Source organism: Somniosus microcephalus, chromosome 11 (genome assembly GCF_052327205.1).
Source record: "Somniosus microcephalus isolate GS21.2 chromosome 11, FLI_Smic_1.0, whole genome shotgun sequence".
Classification (NCBI taxonomy): Eukaryota; Metazoa; Chordata; class Chondrichthyes; order Squaliformes; family Somniosidae; genus Somniosus; species Somniosus microcephalus.
In genome coordinates this window covers 225,893,574-225,912,286 of record NC_140997.1, presented here as the reverse complement: position 1 = coordinate 225,912,286, position 18,713 = coordinate 225,893,574, and the positions used below count along the sequence as shown (strand labels likewise).

General features: G+C 44.7%; 2 protein-coding genes across 6 annotated transcripts in view; one reads left to right on the top strand and one right to left on the bottom strand.

Annotated features, from left to right (window-relative positions):
• The window catches only part of LOC147111297 (uncharacterized), a 182,119-nt gene extending 177,288 nt beyond the window's left edge, over positions 1-4,831 (top strand). For all 4 annotated transcript variants that reach the window (XM_086002058.1, XM_086002057.1, XM_086002059.1 and 1 more), the window contains one exon: positions 2,928-4,831. In XM_086002058.1, coding sequence (XP_085858184.1) covers positions 3,065-4,429 — 1,365 coding nt within the window. In that variant the 5' untranslated portion in view covers positions 2,928-3,064 and the 3' untranslated portion in view covers positions 4,430-4,831. The remainder of the gene's footprint in view (positions 1-2,927) is intronic.
• The window catches only part of prkar2aa (protein kinase, cAMP-dependent, regulatory, type II, alpha A), a 286,292-nt gene that overhangs the window by 75,746 nt on the left and 191,833 nt on the right, over positions 1-18,713 (bottom strand). The gene's annotated exons all lie outside the window — the stretch shown is intronic.

The window sequence follows — 18,713 nt, the reverse complement described above, 5'->3', positions numbered from 1 at the left end:
GTCCCTCTGAACACCAACATTTCCCAATCTCCCACCATTTAAAACATTGCTTGACCAAAAGAGCAGTTTCCTTATATGAATTTTCTGCATCACTGATAATGGTAAATTTGTAACAAACCTAAAAAGTAGCTAAGAATATTCATTTTTCAATTGGGATCTATTTTACACTGGGAAAAACTGACAAACAATGTGCATTCTCTGCATTTCCGCTAATCAAATCGAAGATGACAGTTTCCGTAGAGGAATTATTTCCGCCTGTGGTGGATGTCAAGTTACATCAGCCCTCAAGATCAAGTCTGCAGAACTTTTACGGCGTTCGAACATAATTACTTATATCATCATGAATGTTAATAGGCCACACAACCCACTGCACATTTGGCACCGTTTGTCCTTTTCAGCAGAAGCCATCAGTGGGGGGGGGGGGGAAATAAAGCATACTACAGTACAAGTTTAATTTAGACAGAGAGATGCAGCTGCTAGGCAGGTGCTTCTTATTGCAATGGACTAAATATTCCACTTCAGTAATTATGCTGGGATAGTCGAGTACCTTGGTGCACGAATGTACCATTAAGTGGTAGAATATAGGCGGACGCTGACATTTTCTCATAATGGTCATGAACAACCTGTCTAAGCAAGTATCAATCGGTACTAATTTAGAACCCTTTTCAGCCGGTGAATAAAAAGTACAAGTAATTTAACTTGCATGGCCTTTGCACACCATAGGCTGCTGACAGCTGGAGAATGAATCATGGGGAAGCCTGCAAAAAGGAGTAAAAAAAAACAATTGTGCAGAAAAGTACAGAAGTATTTAGCATAAGCAAGATCACTCCTGCAATTAACTTCATAGAGCTTCAGAAATTAATTAGAAATCTCACCTCTAATAGAAAGGCAAGTCTAAGGAAATACATGGCAGAACTTGTGGGGAAAAGCATAACTAGAGGCCATCAATATAAGAGTCACCAAGAAATCCAATAGGGAACTCAGAAGAAACCTCTTTACCCAAAGGGTGGTGAGAATGTGGAACTCGCTACCACAGGGTGGGTTTGAAGCGAATAGTGTAGATACATTTAAGGGGAGGCTAGACAAGCACGCGAGGGGAAAGGGAACAGAGGGTTATGCTGATAGATTTAGATGAGAAAAGACGGGAGGAGGCTCGTGTGGAGCATAAACACTGGCATGGAGTGGTGTATTTGGACTTTCAGAAGGCTTTTGATAAGGTCCCGCATAAGAGATTAGCGTGTAAAGTTAAGGCACATGGGATTGGGGGCAAGGTATTGACTTGGATAGAGAATTGGTTGGCAGACAGAAAGCGAAGAGTTGCAATAGACGGGTCTTTTTCCGAGTGGCAGGCAGTGACTCGTGGGGTATCGCAGGGATCGGTCCTTGGACCCCAGCTGTTCACAATATATATTAATGATCTAGACAAGGGAACTAGATGTAATATCTCCAAATTTGCAGACGACACAAAGCTGGGTGGGCGTGTGTGCTGTGAGGAGGATGCCGAGAAACTCCAGGATGATTTGGACAGGTTGGGTGATTGGGCCAAAGCATGGCAGATGCAATATAACGTGGATAAATGTGAGGTTATCCACTTTGGTGGCAAAAACAGGAAGGCAGATTATTATCTGAATGGCAACAGATTGGGAGAAGGGGAAGTGCAACGAGACCTGGGTGTCCTTGTGCACCAGTCGCTGAAGGTAAGCATGCAGGTGCAGCAGGCGGTTAAGAAGGCAAATGGTATGTTGGCCTTCGTAGCGAGAGGGTTTGAGTACAGGAACAAGGATGTCTTGCTGCAGTTGTACAGGGCCTTGGTGAGACCACACCTTGAGTATTGTGTGCAGTTTTGGCCACCTTATCTGAGGAAGGATGTTCTTGCCATGGAGGGAGTGCAGCGAAGATTCACCAGGCTGATACCTGGGATGGCAGGAATGACGTATGAGGAGAGATTGGGACGATTGGGCTTGTACTCGCTGGAGTTTAGAAGAATGAGAGGGATCTCATTGGTACTTATAAAATTCTGACAGGACTGGACAGACTAGATGCAGGAAGGATGTTCCCGATGGTCGGGGAGTCCAGAACCAGGGGTCACAGTCTAAGGATAAGGGGTAGGCCATTTAGGACAGAAATGAGGAGGAATTTCTTCACCCAGAGAGTGGTGAACCTGTGGAATTCTCTACCACAGAAGGCAGTAGAGGCCAAATCATTAAATATATTCAAGAAGGAGTTAGATATATTTCTTAAGGCTAAAGGGATCAAGGGGTATGGGGAGAAAGCAGGGACAGGGTACTGAATTTGGATGATCAGCCATGATCGCATTGAATGGCGGAGCAGGCTCGAGGGGCCGAATGGCCTACTCCTGCTCCTATCTTCTATGTTTCTATGTTGGGCCGAATGGCCTGTTTCTGTGCCGTATATCCTACGTAACTGTTGAGAAACAGAATTACCTCACACCGAACTACAACAGTTAAAGGTGGCTACAATTGGTAGCACTTGCCTCCAACAGAGATTGTGGGGTTAAGCCCCACTGCAGCATATAATCTAAGGTGGCACTTCAATGCAGTGCTGAGGGAGTGCTGTATTGTTGAAGAAGCCTTTCAAAGAACAGCAGGGAGTTCCATCATTGCTGTGACCAACACTCCTCTCTCAACCAACACCACAGTAAACAACAGATTAACTGGTCACTCATCTAACTTGCCGTTTCCATCCATCTCCCCTCCACCAGCTCTCAAAGAGCTATCCATTCAGTCCCATCCCGCTGCCCTTTCCCATAGCCTCTCAAATTTTTCTTTTTCAACTATTCTTCCACGTCTGTTTCTCCCAAAATAATCCTCTTCAGAGTTAACCAATTATCTCTGTAACTGCAAATTTTGATATTGTAATAATTATATGCAAGTCCAGATCATTATACATATTATTTGTTTTACAAGGACACCCAGGTCCCTCTGTCAAGGGCATCCTGAAACCCATCGTACAGGGAACCCCCAGCTTCTGTCGCGACACCACAGACTTCTTACAGAAACTCAGCACCCATGGACCAGTTGAACCAGGAACACTCCGCGCCACGATGGACGTCTCGGCACTCTACACCAGTATCCCCCACGATGACGGCATCGCTGCGACAGCCTCAGTACTCAACACCAACAACAGCCAATCTCCAGACGCCATCCTACAACTCATCCGCTTCATCCTTGACCACAACGTCTTCACCTTCGACAACCAGTTCTTTACCCAAACACACGGAACAGCCATGGGGACCAAATTCGCACCCCAATACGCCAACATCTTCATGCACAAGTTCGAGCAAGACTTCTTCACTGCACAGGACCTCCAACCAACGCTATACACCAGACACATCGACGACATTTTCTTCCTATGGACCCATGGCGAAGCATCACTGAAAAGACTACACGATAACATCAACAAGTTCCATCCCACCATCAAACTCACCATGGACTACTCCTCAGAATCGGTTTCATTCTTGGACACACGAATCTCCATCAAAGACGGACACCTCAGCACTTCACTCTACCGCAAGCCCACGGACAACCTCACGATGCTCCACTTCTCCAGCTTCCACCCTAACCACGTTAAAGAAGCCATCCCCTATGGACAAGCCCTGCGAATACACAGGATCTGCTCAGACGAGGAGGAACGCGATGGACACCTACAGACGCTGAAAGACACCCTCGTAAGAACGGGATATGACGCTCGACTCGTCGATCGACAGCTCCAACGGGCCACAGCGAAAAATCGCATAGACCTCCTCAGAAGACAAACACGGGACACAACCAACAGAATACCCTTCGTCGTCCAGTACTTCCCCGGAGCGGAGAAACTATGCCATGTTCTTCGCAGCCTTCAACACGTCATCGATGACGACGAACACCTCGCTAAGGCCATCCCCACGCCTCCACTACTCGCCTTCAAACAGCCGCCTAACCTCAAACAGACCATCGTTCGCAGCAAATTACCCAGCTTTCAGGAGAACGACCACGACACCACACAACCCTGGCACAGCAACCTCTGCAAGACATGCCAGATCATCAACGCAGATACCATCATCACACGTGAGGACACCACCCACCAGGTACATGGTACATACTCATGTGACTCGGCCAACGTTGTCTACCTCATACGTTGCAGGAAAGAATGCCCTGGAGCATGGTACATCGGCGAGACCATGCAGACACTGCGACAACGGATGAACGGACACCGCGCAACAATCGCCAGGCAGGAGTGTTCCCTCCCAGTCGGGGAACACTTCAGCAGTCAAGGACATTCAGCCTCCAATCTTCAGGTAAGCATTCTCCAAGGCGGCCTTCGAGACACACGACAACGCAAAATTGTCGAGCAGAAACTGATACCCAAGTTCCGCACCCATGAGGACGGCCTCAACTGGGACCTTGGGCTCATGTCACGCTACATATAACCCCACCTGACGTAGGGTCATCCAGACTCGAGTCGTCGTTGGCTTGTTCTCTCTACACAGATGCGGCTGGACCTGCTGTGATTTCCAGCAAAAAAAAAGTTTTTTGTCTGTTTTTTTGTTTTTCCATACAGACCCCAGCATCAGCAACATTTGACCCCTTGTGACCCCACCTCATTGTTCTTTGATGTAATGTTTTCCTGACTGACCTGTTTGGACACCATTCACACCTTTGATTATCTCTCTGTCGAGGTGTGATAAATGGCAGTTAGAAAGATTACCTGTAAACATTTGACATTATTCTCTGACTATATAAGCTGTGTCTTTATGCATCTCTCCACTTCACCTGACGAAGGAGCAGCGCTCCGGAAGCTTGTGATTTCAAATAAAGCTGTTGGACTATAACCTGGTGTTGTGTGACTTCTTACCTCTGAACACCAACACTTCACAATCTCTCACCATTTAAAAAACTCGGCTTTTCTATTTTTCCTACCAAAGTGGATACCTTCACATTTCTCTACATTATATTCCATTTGCCATGTCCTTGCCCACTCACTTAGCCTGTCCCCTTGAAGCCTCTTTGCAACCTCCTCACAACTTACATTCCCACCTAGCTTTGTGTCATCAGCAAACTTGGATATATTACTTGGTCCCCTCATCCAAATCACTGATGTAGATTGTGAATAGCTGAGGCCCAAGCACAGATCCTTGCGGTACCCCACTAGTTACAGTCTGCCAACCCGAAAATGACCCGTTCATCCCTACTCTCTTGTTTTCTGTCCGTTAACCAATCCTCAATCCATGCTAGTATATTACCTCCAATCCCATGAGTCCTAATTTTGTTTAATAACCTCTTGTGTGGCACCTTATCGAAAGCCTTCTGAAAATCCAAATACACCACTTTTTCCAGGTACTCCTTCCTTACCCACAGTTAACCTATCTAATTGCTCCACCCCATCCTCTTGTACCCTTTCATTCTCACTGTCACCATCTTCTGTGGAAACAACTTGCATTTATATAGCACCTTCAACATGGAAAAGCATCCCAAGAGTCTTCACAGAGGTGTAGTCAGATGGAAATTAACAACGAGCCAAAGAAGTGATAATAATAGGGGTGGATTTAACACTTGGTCAAACAGTAAGTTTTAGTGGGGACAGGATGGGAAAGGGGATAGAGGAGAGAGAGAGAGATTCAGAGCTTAGGGCGTAGATTGGCTGAAGACCCATCCAATGGTGAGACAAAAAGTGTGGGATATAAAAGAACCTAGAGTTGGAGCAACAAGTAGGCTGGCAACACAGAGGCCATGGAGGGGTCAAGAGAGGTAGTGGAGAGGTAGAGCTGGGTGTTATCAGCGTACATGTGAAACCTGACTCCATGTTTTTAGATGATGTTGCCGGGGGGCAGTATGTAGATGAGGATGAAGAAGGAGCCAATGATAAATCCTTGGAGGGCTCCAAAGGTAACGGTGTGGGGTGGGAAGAGAAGCCATTGCTGGAGATGTTTTGGCTACAATTAGATAGTTAAGAGTGGAACCAAGCGAGGGTAGTCACACTCGGTTGGACAATGGAGGAGTGGCATTGGAGGAGGTTGGTATGGTCAACCGTGTCAAAGGCTGCAGAGAACTCGAGACGAACAAGGAGAGACAGCGCAGCACGGTTACAGTCATGTGTGACTTTGATTCGGGCCATTTCAGTGTTGTGGTAGGGTTGGAAATCTGATTAGAGAAATTCAAACATGGAGTTGCAGGAAGGATGGGCACTTATTTGGGAAATAAAAAAGCGCGCATGCGCGGTATTTTGAATGGGCCACACAACCCATTAAAGGGGCCGCACACCCAAAAAAATTTGAAGGGAACATTGGCCCAATAGTGCTTGATGAGGTCCAGCCAGATCTGGCATTTGGTGGCTTAACCAGTTATGCGCCAGATACATTGAAGTCTGTGCCCCTTGGACTTGAGTGCGAGAAGATGGGGGCCATACCAGAGTGAACGACCAATGCGGGAGAGAGTTAAGGGTTTTTAACGGGGTAAAAGCGAATTAAAGGCGGAGGTGAGGGAGTGATTGAGTAGATCGATAGCTGCAAAAAGTATCGTGATGAATGGGGGGCTGAAGGCTGGACACAGTTGGGTGTACATTTAATATCTCTACCACGCCACAAGTAATCCTCCACACAATGTCCTTTTTCTCTCTCTAATTGGCCCGACCCTTCCTTTAACCATTCTTCTGCATGTTTATAAAATCCTTAAATATTTTTCTTCATGTTGCCTGCCCATCACGTACCTTCAGCTTTTCCAATGATTTTTTGTTCTTCTTCCTTCAATGTTCTTTTGTACCATTAGCCCTAGATTTGTCATATGCCTCGAACTCTCCTTTTAATCTCTCGTCTCAGCCTTGCTTGTCCTACCTGCCAATTTTCCGTCTCACTTTATGGGAAAGTTCCCCTTTGACTTGTTGAAATTGGTTTCTTCCCCCCACCCCACTCAATTACCTTAACCTTTCCACATTCCCTCTCTTTTTCAATTTTTACATCAAAACCTAATGATGTTAGGCCACTGTTCCCTGACTATTTCCCCACCCTTACTTACCTCACTTCATGTTGTTGAACAAGATACAGCACTGCTCCTTTCTTTGTTGGGCTAAAGGCACGATGATCGAGAAAGTAGTCCTAGAAGCATTGTAGAAACCCCTCCCCTTTTTCTTGCTTGCATTACATATTATCCAAGGATAATTGAAGTTACCCATTTTATGGCCCTATTATTTCCACATATTTTATAACATGTCTATATTTTATTGCCTCCATTTCCTTTCCACTGTTCTGGAATCCATAACAAATTTCTGAAACAGTATCAGCTTTCTTCTTATCGTTTAACTCTAACCAAATAGATTCCACTTTTGCACCATCCCTATATCATGCTCACTTGCTGGTGTTGCAATGGTAACTTGGATACTGCCACCCATCCTCCCTTTTTTCCAATTCTTTCCTCCCAGAATATTTTGTAACTAGGAATGTTTAGCTCCCAGTTCTGCATTAGCCCAAGCCATGTCTCTTCAAGCTTTTATGTCAGACCCACCCATCATAGCAATTTGTGCCTCTCACTCAGGGTTTATTTAGAATATACTTTCTAATTTACATATGTACATCTCAAACCTACCTCTATCCATCTGACAATTTTATTCATTCATTCCTTTTCCTTCTGATCTGCTCTTAATCAATTTCCTGTTTAGCTCATGCTTCATAGATCACTCGCTTTGCTTTCCTCTGTTTTTATCTTATTTTTCTCCTTCCCTGGTTTGTAGTTAAACTCACAAAGCATGCAAAGTGGGACTGCACATTTGAGTAACATTTGGATTCTTGGCATCTGCTTTAATTTTTTTTTGTGAAAAGTCAGCCATGCCATTGAACTTGATGTGAATCTGTGGAAATTTGGGGGCATTTGTTCAGCCTTACGAACATTCGTTTTTTTTGCCAAACCAGCATTTAATTTGCAGGAAGTTTTGTTCTTCTCCATCTTAAGGTCAAAGTTCTCAAAGGGCCATTGGTTTTCATTAAAAAACGGACAAAATGCTCCGGATAAAAATATATACAAACCAAGAATGTTAATTTAAAGAAGTCGAAAGTTCTAGCCATATTAAAGATAGAGACCAATAAACAGTGGTTGCAGTTTACCACAGACTGTTTCATATCAGCATCAATCCACGCAGACGAAACCAACTTCTACAGTCTCATGAAAACTAAACCAACTTCGACAGTCTCATAAAACACCTCATATAACACTGAAATGGAAAATTAAATCCTCCCATTAACCTGTCACTGGTGTGCCAGGCCACTCCAATCACAGATTAAAATCTGCATTCCTCTGCCAGACACAGGCACATGGAGGCTCCAATTTTGAAGCAGTATATCTTGGCGAAAACACAAAGACTGCTACAGAGCTTGCGTCCTAATTTTCTCCCTTTAAAAAAAAAATCTCGCTGTACCGTACAGCCTTTGTAAGCCAACAGTCTAAAGCTGGTCACTATGGAATCAGTGCAAGCTGCCCAGGGTGACTCAACCTCCATTTTTCCCCAACATGTGGGGAAGCTCATGTCCTCTGCTTGGCCCCTCCCCAACAGCTCAGTCAGGAAGTCACATGAAAACTCATAGGTAAAAACAACACGCTGCCTTTGTATGCAAGAGGACCAATCCACTATATCACTCAAGGTACACAATTAACAAAAGCGCCAGCACCAGCAGCCACCCCGCCCCCCCCCTCCAAATTGCAGAAGAAATGAAGAGTGGGTTAACCCAAGCACCAGCTTCTTTACCTCCTTCTTATTGCATCGATTTACTTGCAGAGTCCAACAGGCAACCACATTTCTGGCTTCTTGCCCAGGGAATAATATGGGAGAGGATAGAAGGAGGAGGATATTCATTTGGGATCCTTTCTTAGGATGTTTTTCCTTTATTAAAAGCACTGCATAAATGCAAGCTGCTGTTTTACTATTTACGACCCCCAGCCAGTTTGGTTAAGATAAGTTTGTATGATGTACATTAACTCAATTATTTTAATTGGGTTAACATCGCCATTAAAATAGTGGAGAAAGGAATGCCATACGAATGTATTAAGCATTGGTTAACGAATGCGGCCAACAGTATTAGGCTCTGGTCTACTCTACAAATAAGCAGACCATTTCACTGTAATGAACCTTCAGATTCAAAATTGACCTAGTTAAGCCAGACAATTTTTCCGATGGAGAGGGGATAAAATTGACAGCAGGCCACATAAGACCCCAAGTCGTTCCCAAGGGTACTCCAACAGAATCAACATACAAGCAAAACTCACCACTGAGATGGGTCTAATTTTAACCAACACCAAATAATTCATCCAATCTGTCTAATCCGGCACAGTGCAACCTTGTCATAGAATGAAAATAAAATCAGATGAAACGAGAGTTTGTACTTGTGCACCTGATACATTCTTATTTACAATCACAAATACAATTAAAATAGATACTTGTAAACCGCATGGTGGCATGAATTAGAAATACAAATACACAGAGGTTACATATTCCTTCATACCTTTTCCTTCATCCACCTATCCAACCTAATCGTGATTATTGACATAGCTTCGCCTCAACCACTAACCCTGGAAGCAAATTCCACAGCCTGAAAATACTCTGTGGAAAGAAGTTTCTCTTGCTCTCTGTTCTAAATTTCTTACATTTAGTCTCATATCTGTGACCCCCTCAAATACTGGAAACAGTGTACAGGAAACACTTTTTTATCCAGCACCGACAGGACCGGCGTGGTGCCGGTTGATCAAAAAGTCCGGATTACAGAGAGGTATACTTACCAAGGTCCGAGAGCCCCGTACACGGCCACAGGTGCAGGAGCCCCGGTTACACGGCACTTCTGCAGGAACCCCGGTTACACGGCCGCAGATCCAGGAGTCCCTGTTGCACGGCCACAGGTGCAGGAACCCCGGTTACACAGCCACTAATATATAATAAAACTTACCTGAACCTACTCCTGAATTTTGCCAGTTGAGAGATTTTTCCAGATATTTAGGTGCCGGTTAAAAGAAAGTTTTCTGTACTTCTATCTACCTTGGCCCATCATTTCATAATTTTAAGCACTTCTAACATATCGGCCTGTAATCTGCATTGTTCTAACAAATTCAGCCCCGATTTTCCAAGTCTTTGTATATTTATTTCCACATACAGGTCTGGTATTTAAAGCAACAAGATTTTTGTCAGCTCAAGAAAGCAAAAACCAATTCTCTACTTTTTCTAGATTTGGCTGCAAGCTTCATAACTTTAGACTTTTCAACAGCATCCCTTAGCACAAAATTCCATTTTAAAAAAAGCAGTGAAGTCAGACGTGTTAATTACACTAGCTTCTGTTAAGTGTCTCAGGTGGGGATTCCACTGAAATGAAAATCCTTTGCCTTATTTAAGTAATTACTAATTGATACTTAAATATTTGACATTTTTGACTTATGAACTATGATTAAATGACAATTCCTAATAGGGAAAAAAAAATCATAGAATCATACAGCACAGAAGGAAGCCATTCAGCCCATCGCGCCTGTGCTGGCTCTTTGAGAGAGCTGTTTAATTAGTCCCACCGCGCCCCCCCACCCCCCATCCTATCCCCATAGCCCTGCAAATTTTCCCCTTCAAGTATTTACTTGAAAGTTACTATTGAATCTGCTTCCATCACCCTTTGAGGCAGTGCAATCCAGATCATAACAACTCAATGTAAAAAAAAAATCTCAACTCCCTCTGCTTCTTTTGCCAATGACCTTAACTCTGTGTCCTCTGGTTACCGACCCTTCTGCCACTGGAAACAGTTTCTCCTTATTTACTCTATCAAAATCCATCATGATTTTGAACACCTCTAATAAATCTCCCCTTAACCTTCTCCGCTCCAAGGAAAAAAGTACAATTAAAATGTTGCTAACATAATGCGCTTCACATTGTTCAAGCTAAACACTGCACCAGTTGGAGTATATGCACCTCTGCATGTTCTGATAACCAAAGGGAATTTCTAAATTTTCCAGGAACATAAACTTTCAAGCAAGAATCCTATGGACAGCATTAGTGTCTTCCACCGTTACTTACTCCCGCCCACTATACGCTGAGTGTGCAGCCAGTCACCAGTCCTTCATCAATGTGTCCCTGTATGGACAACTAGAAGGCCTGCAAGACTTTTCCACTCTCCTGGAAAACACTTGGCATTTGAAGAAGGCAAATGGTATGTTGGCCTTTGTAGCGAGAGGATTCGAGTACAGGAGCAAGGATGTCTTGCTGCAGTTGTACAGGGCCTTGGTGAGACCACATCTTGAGTATTGTGTGCAGTTTTGGTCGCCTTATCTGAGGAAGGATGTTCTTGTCATGGAGGGAGTTCAGCGAAGATTCACCAGGCTGATACCTGGGGTGGCAGGAATGACGTATGAGGAGAGATTGGGTCGATTGGGCTTATACTCGCTGGAGTTTAGAAGAATGAGAGGGGATCTCATTGAAACTTATAAAATTCTGACAGGACTAGACAGACGAGATGCAGGAAGGATGTTCCCGATGGTCGGGATTCCAGAACCAGGGGTCACAGTCTAAGGATAAGGGGTAGGCCATTTAGGACAGAAATGAAGAGGAATTTCTTCACCCAGAGAGTGGTGAACCTGTGGAATTTACCACCACAGAAGGCAGTAGAGGCCAATTCATTAAATATATTCAAGAAGCAGTTGGATATATTTCTTAAGGCTAAAGGGGTCAAGGGGTATGGAGAGAAAGCAGGGACCGGGTACTGAATTTGGATGATCAGCCATGATCGCGTTGAATGGCGGAACAGGCTCGAGGGGCCGAATGGCCTACTCCTGCTCCTATCTTCTATGTTTCTATGTAATTTAACAGCTGCTGGATATCCCAGCTGAGTTCACAAATTCATCACACGGGAAATTGTTGAGAAGCTACGTCCCTGTCACTTTGCGGAGTAGCACACGAACCACATCTCACTTTGTAAAACTCTGACCAAGAAGCCTAAATCAAGCACTGCAAAGGTGAACGACTCAATTGCTTTTTAGATTGATATAACTTCAACTCCCCACCTCATACGCAGAAAACTTGCATTTCTGACACCTCGGTTTCATTAAATACCGTTTCCAGAACATGCTCACATATTTCTCTTATACCACGTAGAATCATAGAACACTACAGCACTGAAGGAGGCCATTCGGCCCATCGAGCCTACGCCGGCTCTTTCGAAGAGCAATCCAGTTAGTCCCGGTCCCCCGCTCTTTCCCCATATCCCTGAAATTTTTTCTCCTTCAAGTATTTATCCAATTCCCTTTTGAAGGCTACTATTGAATCTGTATCCACCGCCCTATTAGGTAGTACATGACATGAATCAGTCAGTCATTCATGAAAGAAAGACTTATGAAAGAATACTGAGTGGCCTGCGGGTGGCTCTGTCCAGGGAGAGTATAAATACTCGGGCACGGGCCCAGCTTGCGCAGGACATTCTTAACAGGAACTAGTGAAGGACACAACTAGACCTCCATGTTGTAAAACAGTTGATTAAAGCTTTGTTTAACGCTTAGACCAAGTGCCTGGTAGTTTTCTTAAGTCAGTACATTTACCCGTTGCATAGAAAAGTTTTTCCTCACGTCGCCTCTGGTTCTTTTGCCAATCACTTTAAATCTGTGCCCTCTCATTATCAGCCCTTCAGCCATTGGAAACAGTTTCTCTTTATTTACTCTATCTAAATCCTTCATGATTTTAAACACCTCTATGAAATCTGCTCTTAGCCTTCTTGGTCCAAGGAGAACAGGTCGTGTCTCTTTAACCACAGGAGTTAAAAAGGATCAAATAAAATATATATTACTAAAAAGCAAAGCAATACAACAATCTCACCTGCTAAACACCATGCATTGGACACTGTTTGATAGATTTGAGAAATACCAGGTTGCTGCTGATTCACTCAAGCTAGCTTAACAGGTAATGTGGACTTAGTTTTTCTTTATTGGAAACTACAGGACCTCGCTGGTATCTTAGAACTCCAAGGCAGCTGTCGTTCCATTTTCATATCGTTTTTATTTCAGATTTCCAGCATCCACAGTATTTCACTTTTGTTTGACCTATTTCTTAAGTTCATTGTTAGATAACATACTAAGCCACCTGCGTCATTTAAAGGATTGCGTCCAATTCAGGAGGTTGTGGCAGCAAGACCCACTCCAGAGACTTCAGCACATGAGCTGGGCTGACTGAAGGAGTGCTGCTTTGATGGATCTTTTGGATGTCAAGAAACCGAGACCCTGTCTGCTAGCTCAGGTGGATATAAAGGATCCTATGGTACTATTCAAAGAGCAAATAAATTCTTGTGTGTCCTAGCCAACATGTATGCCTCAACCAATACTACCAAAACAGATTAATTTTGCATTTATCTCACTGCTGCTTGGAGGACCTTGTTGTGCAAAAACAGCTATCAAGTTTGCCTACATAACAACAGTGACTACATATCAAAAGCACTTTGTTGGCTGAGAAGTGCCTTTGAACATTGTGAACATGTGAAAGGTGCTACAGAAATAAAAGCTCTTTCTTTCATCTCGCGGCCTCCAACGATAGTGCCTGTGGGGATGTGTGTTGAGGAAGGAGCAAACACCCTCAATTTCTGACCCTCAACTTGTACCATTAGCACATGCACCCTTGCCCTATAGAGTGGTTATACAGCAGCATTGGAGGAGGTTGCATGCTTGCTGGTGTGGAGAGATAGAAATGTCGAAATATTATGGCCCGGGATTTGTGGCCGGGATGACAGCGAACTGGCAGCATTCGCCGCCATTCCGCCTTAGAAACTGACCACAACTTCGGGATTTGGTGCATGCAGAAATCCTGAAGTTGCAGTCTGTCATCGACAGTTCTGGCACAGGCTGTGCTGTGCCCCCACTCCCCACAGAGCCGGTAATCAGAGAAACTGATGAAAACTTTGGCTCTTCCACAGTAGGTACGTTGTTAAATTCCCCACTAAAAGTTAGACCCAAAGGGTCTATCTGTCAAAAGTATGAACAGAGATTCCCTTCTCCTATTGGCTGGCCTGGCCCACGTGATCCCAGGGACGCTTGCAAACTGCATGCGCCCCTGGGATACATGGGCCCCGCGCATTTCGACTGTGGAGAGGCCCAGCATCGGAAGTGTCTGGACCTCGGGAGCCCTCAGGTAAATGCGTAGATTTTTTTCCGATAGGAGGTATCCGCACGCAGGAAGCCTCCGATTGCAAATTACGGGCCTTGGATTTATATAGCACCTTTCACGACCTCAGGACATCCCAAAGCATTTACAGCCAATTTACATTTGAAGTGTAGTCACTGTTGTGATGTAGGAAACGCGGCAACCAATTGCGCACAGCAAGCTCCCACAAACAGCAATGTGATAATGACAGATAATCTGTTTTTTTACTGATGTTGATGGAGGGATAAATATTGGCCAGGACACCGGGGATAATTCCACTGCTCCTCTTCGAAATAGTGCCATGGGATCTTATACATCCACCTGAGGGCAGACAAGGCCTCGGTTTAACGTCTCATCCGAAAGACGGGACATCAGACAGTGCAGAACTCCCTGAGCACTGCACTGGAGTGTCAGCCTAGATTTTTTCTGCTCAAGTCTCTGGAGTGGGACTCGAACCCATAACCTTCTGGCTCCGAGGTGAGAGTGCTACCCACTGAGGATGAGGATTTTGAATAGAAACATAGAAGATAGGAGCAGGAGTAGGCCATTCGGCCCCTCGAGCCTGCTCCGCCATTCAATGCGATCATGGCTGATCATCCAAACTCAGTACCCGGTCCCTGCTTTCTCCCCATATCCCTTGATCCCTTTAGCTCTAAGAAATATATCTAACTCCTTCTTGAATATATTTAAGGACTTGGCCTCAACTGCCTTCTGTGGTAGAGAATTCCACAGGTTCACCACTCTCTGGGTGAAGAAATTCTTCCTCATCTCTGTCCTAAATGGCATACCCCTTATCCTTAGACTGTGACCCCTGGTTCTGGACTCTCCGACCATCGGGAACATCCTTCCTGCATCTAGTCTGTCTAGTCCTGTTAGAATTTTATAAGTTTCAATGAGATCCCCTCTCATTCTTCTAAACTCCAGCGAGTATAAGCCCAATCGACCCAATCTCTCCCCATACGTCATTCCTGCCATCCCAGGGATCAGCCTTGTGAATCTTCGCTGCACTCCCTCCATGGCAAGAACATCCTTCCTCAGATAAGGCGACCAAAACTGCACACAATACTCCAGGTGTGGTCTCACCAAGGCCCTGTACAACTGCAGCAGGACATCCTTGCTCCTGTACTCAAACCCTCTCGCTATGAAGGCCAACATACCATTTGCCTTCTTCACCGCCTGCAGCACCTGCATGCTTACCTTCAGCGACTGGTGCACAAGGACACCCAGGTCTCGTTGCACTTCCCCTTCTCCCAATCTATTGCTATTCAGATAATAGTCTGCCTCTGTTTTTGACACCAAAGTGGATAACCTCGCATTTATCCACGTTATATTGCATCTGCCATGCATCTGCCCAATCACCCAACCTGTCCAAATCATACTGGAGTTTCTCAGTATCCTCCTCACAGCATTAGGGGGACAGGAAGCCAATGAAGGTCAGGCTGAAGGGAGATCGAGACCCAATGTGAAACAGGAAGTTAGTGAGAAGGGAGTTCAGCACTGAGGAGGCCTTGTGGTTTAGATATTTGCTTAATTCTACTTTGCAGTATTCAGCATTTCAATTCCTGTAATATTTACACATACATTTTATGAAAATTACCAGGGAAATTTATTACTCAGTTAATGGGAATATTGGCACATGCACAGCGACAATAAGTTAAAGGATGATCTTATGGTGTGTGATTCCAGATGAAATTAACCTTTTCTCTCTCCAGTTACTCTCTGTTGTACAAACCAATTGAAACTCCGACTTTGCCGACATTAAAATTTACACTTGCTTCTCACAAATATTCTTGGAAGAAATGCAAAGCATCAGCAGTTTTCATTAAAACATTTTTTTTCCTTCAAGTTCTGGCCAACACTGATTTTCCGGCCTTTTCTCTTTAGTTCAGATTAGCACATGCACCCCCGGTGTCAATCTACTCAATGCATCAATTTAATTTCAATACAGGTGTAACAGGGAGTGGTTGAAGCGAAAAAGTATAGATGCATTTAAGGGGAGGCTGGACAAGTATATGAGGGAGAAGGGAATAGAGGGTCACGCTGACAGAGTTAGATGAGGAAAGACGGGAGGAGGCTCGAGTGGGGCATAAACGCCGGCACGGACTGGTTGGGCCGAATGGCCTGTTTCTGTGCTGTATATCCTGTGTAACAATACACTATTCCCCTCCTCCACACAGCGAAAACCAACATTGAGGCATCATCCCGCAGTGTCTCCACAATCACGTTTCCAAGTGTTTGACTGCACTGTTGCATTGATCTGTGGACAGCTGACATGGTAATCAACAATCAAGTTTGGCATTTCTATGGTGATGACACAGTTTCTGTGTATGTTTGCACAGAAGTCTAAGTAGCAGAGAGTGAAACCAATGTTTACATGCTTGCATTTGGAGTAGTTCACAGAACCCCTACAAAGGGTTATCATGTTGGCGCTTGTTTTGTTCAATCTCAGGAATACAGCATCCGAGAGCCTTGATTTTAACCCACCTCACCCAGCGAGAATGCTAATTGGGAGGGGTTAAGATTAGGCCGAGTCTACACCGGCTGAGGTCATTGCGTTCCCGCCTGGCACCATTTTATCTTCGCCAACTTTCCAAGTTGGTGGGTTGCACTACGGACAGGCAGGCACCTACTTTAGATTAAACACCGCAGCCCGATGACATCATCAGTGTCGTGACATGATCGTAACATCCAGTTAGAGCGAGCTAGCCTGCGCTTCTTTTAGCAAATCTCCTTAGGTTACCGACGGGTAATCTGGTTTAGAGCACGATTGCGACGGTTAGCTGCAAAGAAGGAACGGTGTCTAAACTGGCCTGTCCCACTGAAGGGCACTTTCTCAAGTACTCGCTGTGGGAAAGCAGTCTAAATAGGCAAGTCCAGGTAAATATAGCGGTTTGTGAATTCTTGAGCTCACTGAGGTTAAGTATACCCGTTTGTAAATGACTGATTCTGTATCATAAAAATCTATCAAAACTGGATTTTATTTTGGATGCTAAAGATTGTGCCTCTGTGGAATGCAACACAGATGCACAGACTTGTTACATAGGAATGGAAATAGGCCATTTAGCCCCTCGAGCCTGTTCCGCCATTCAATGAGATCATGGCTGATCTGTGACCTAACTCCATATTCTTTAACACCTTTGGTTAACAAAAAGCTATCAATCTCAGAATTAAAATGAACTGATCTAACATCAATTGCCATTTGCGGAAGAGAATTCCAAACTTCCACCACCCTTTGTGTGTAGAAGTGTTTCCTAACTTCACTCCTGAAAGGCCTGGCTCTAATTTTTAGGCTATGCCCCCTAGTCCTCGACTCCCCAACCATCAAAAATAGTTTATCTCTATCTACCCTATCAGTTCCCTGTAATATCTTGAAACATTCGATCAAATCACCCCTTAATCTTCTAAATTCCAGGGAATGCAACCCTAGTTAGTGTAATCTCTCCTTGTAATTTAACCCTTGGAATCCAGGTATCAGTCTGGCAAATCTACGCTGCACTGCCTCCAAGGCCAATACAGGAAACTTTCGTTTATCCGGAGGTTAAATGTCCGGAAAGCTCTATCTACCGGCAAAATTCAGGAGTCAGTTCAGATCATTTTCTTTCTTTTCGTTGCTTCTTTTCTCCAGTCCTGGCTCTGCAAGCGTCTGTGTAGCTAAGCAACAGCTTCAGCTAGACGCTTGCAAGCTGCGCCGACTGTTTTGAAGCTGTTGCTAAGCAACAGGGTTTGTTGCTTCACACGGAGCTCTGAGCTCCGTATGTTTTAACATTAGCGCTGGTTTCTACGGCAGTTTTGATCTAACGGCACCAGCTCGGTCCCGTCGGTGCCGGATACCAGAAAGTTTCCTGTATATCCTACCTAAGGTGTGGTGCCCAGAACTGCTCACAGTACTCCAGGTGGGGTCTAACCAGGACTTTGTATAGTATAGCTGTAGTATAACTTCTACCCTCTTGTATTCTAGTCCTCTAGATATAAAAACCAGCATTCCATTAGCCTTTTTGATTATATTCTGTACCCGTTCATGACATTTTAATAATCTATGTACATGGGCCTTCAAGTCTCTTTGGACCACCACTGTTTCTAGCTTTTCACCATTTAGAAAGTGGAAACGCTTCAAGGACACCCGCAAAGCCTCCTTGAAAAAGTGCAGCATCCCCACCGACACCTGGGAATCCCTGGCCCAAGACCGCACAAAGTGGAGGAGAAGTATCCGGGAAGGTGCCAAACACCTCGAGTCTCTTCGTCGGGAGCAAGCGGAAGCCAAGCGCAAACAACAGAAGGAGCGCATGTCAACCCAAGCACCCCACCCACCCGCCCCTTCAACCACCGTCTGCCCCACCTGTGACAGAGACTGTAGGTCCCGCATTGGACTCATCAGTCACCTGAGAACTCATTTTAGTGTGGAAGCAAGTCATCCTCGGTTCCAAGGGACTGCCTAAGAGAGAGATTTAGAAAGTACTCTGTTTTATCCTTTTTATGTCCAAAGTGGATAACCTCACATTTGCCACAGTTTTGACCATTCACTTAATCTATTAATATCTCTTGTATTTTTATGCTTCCATCTACACTGCTTACGATGCCGCCTA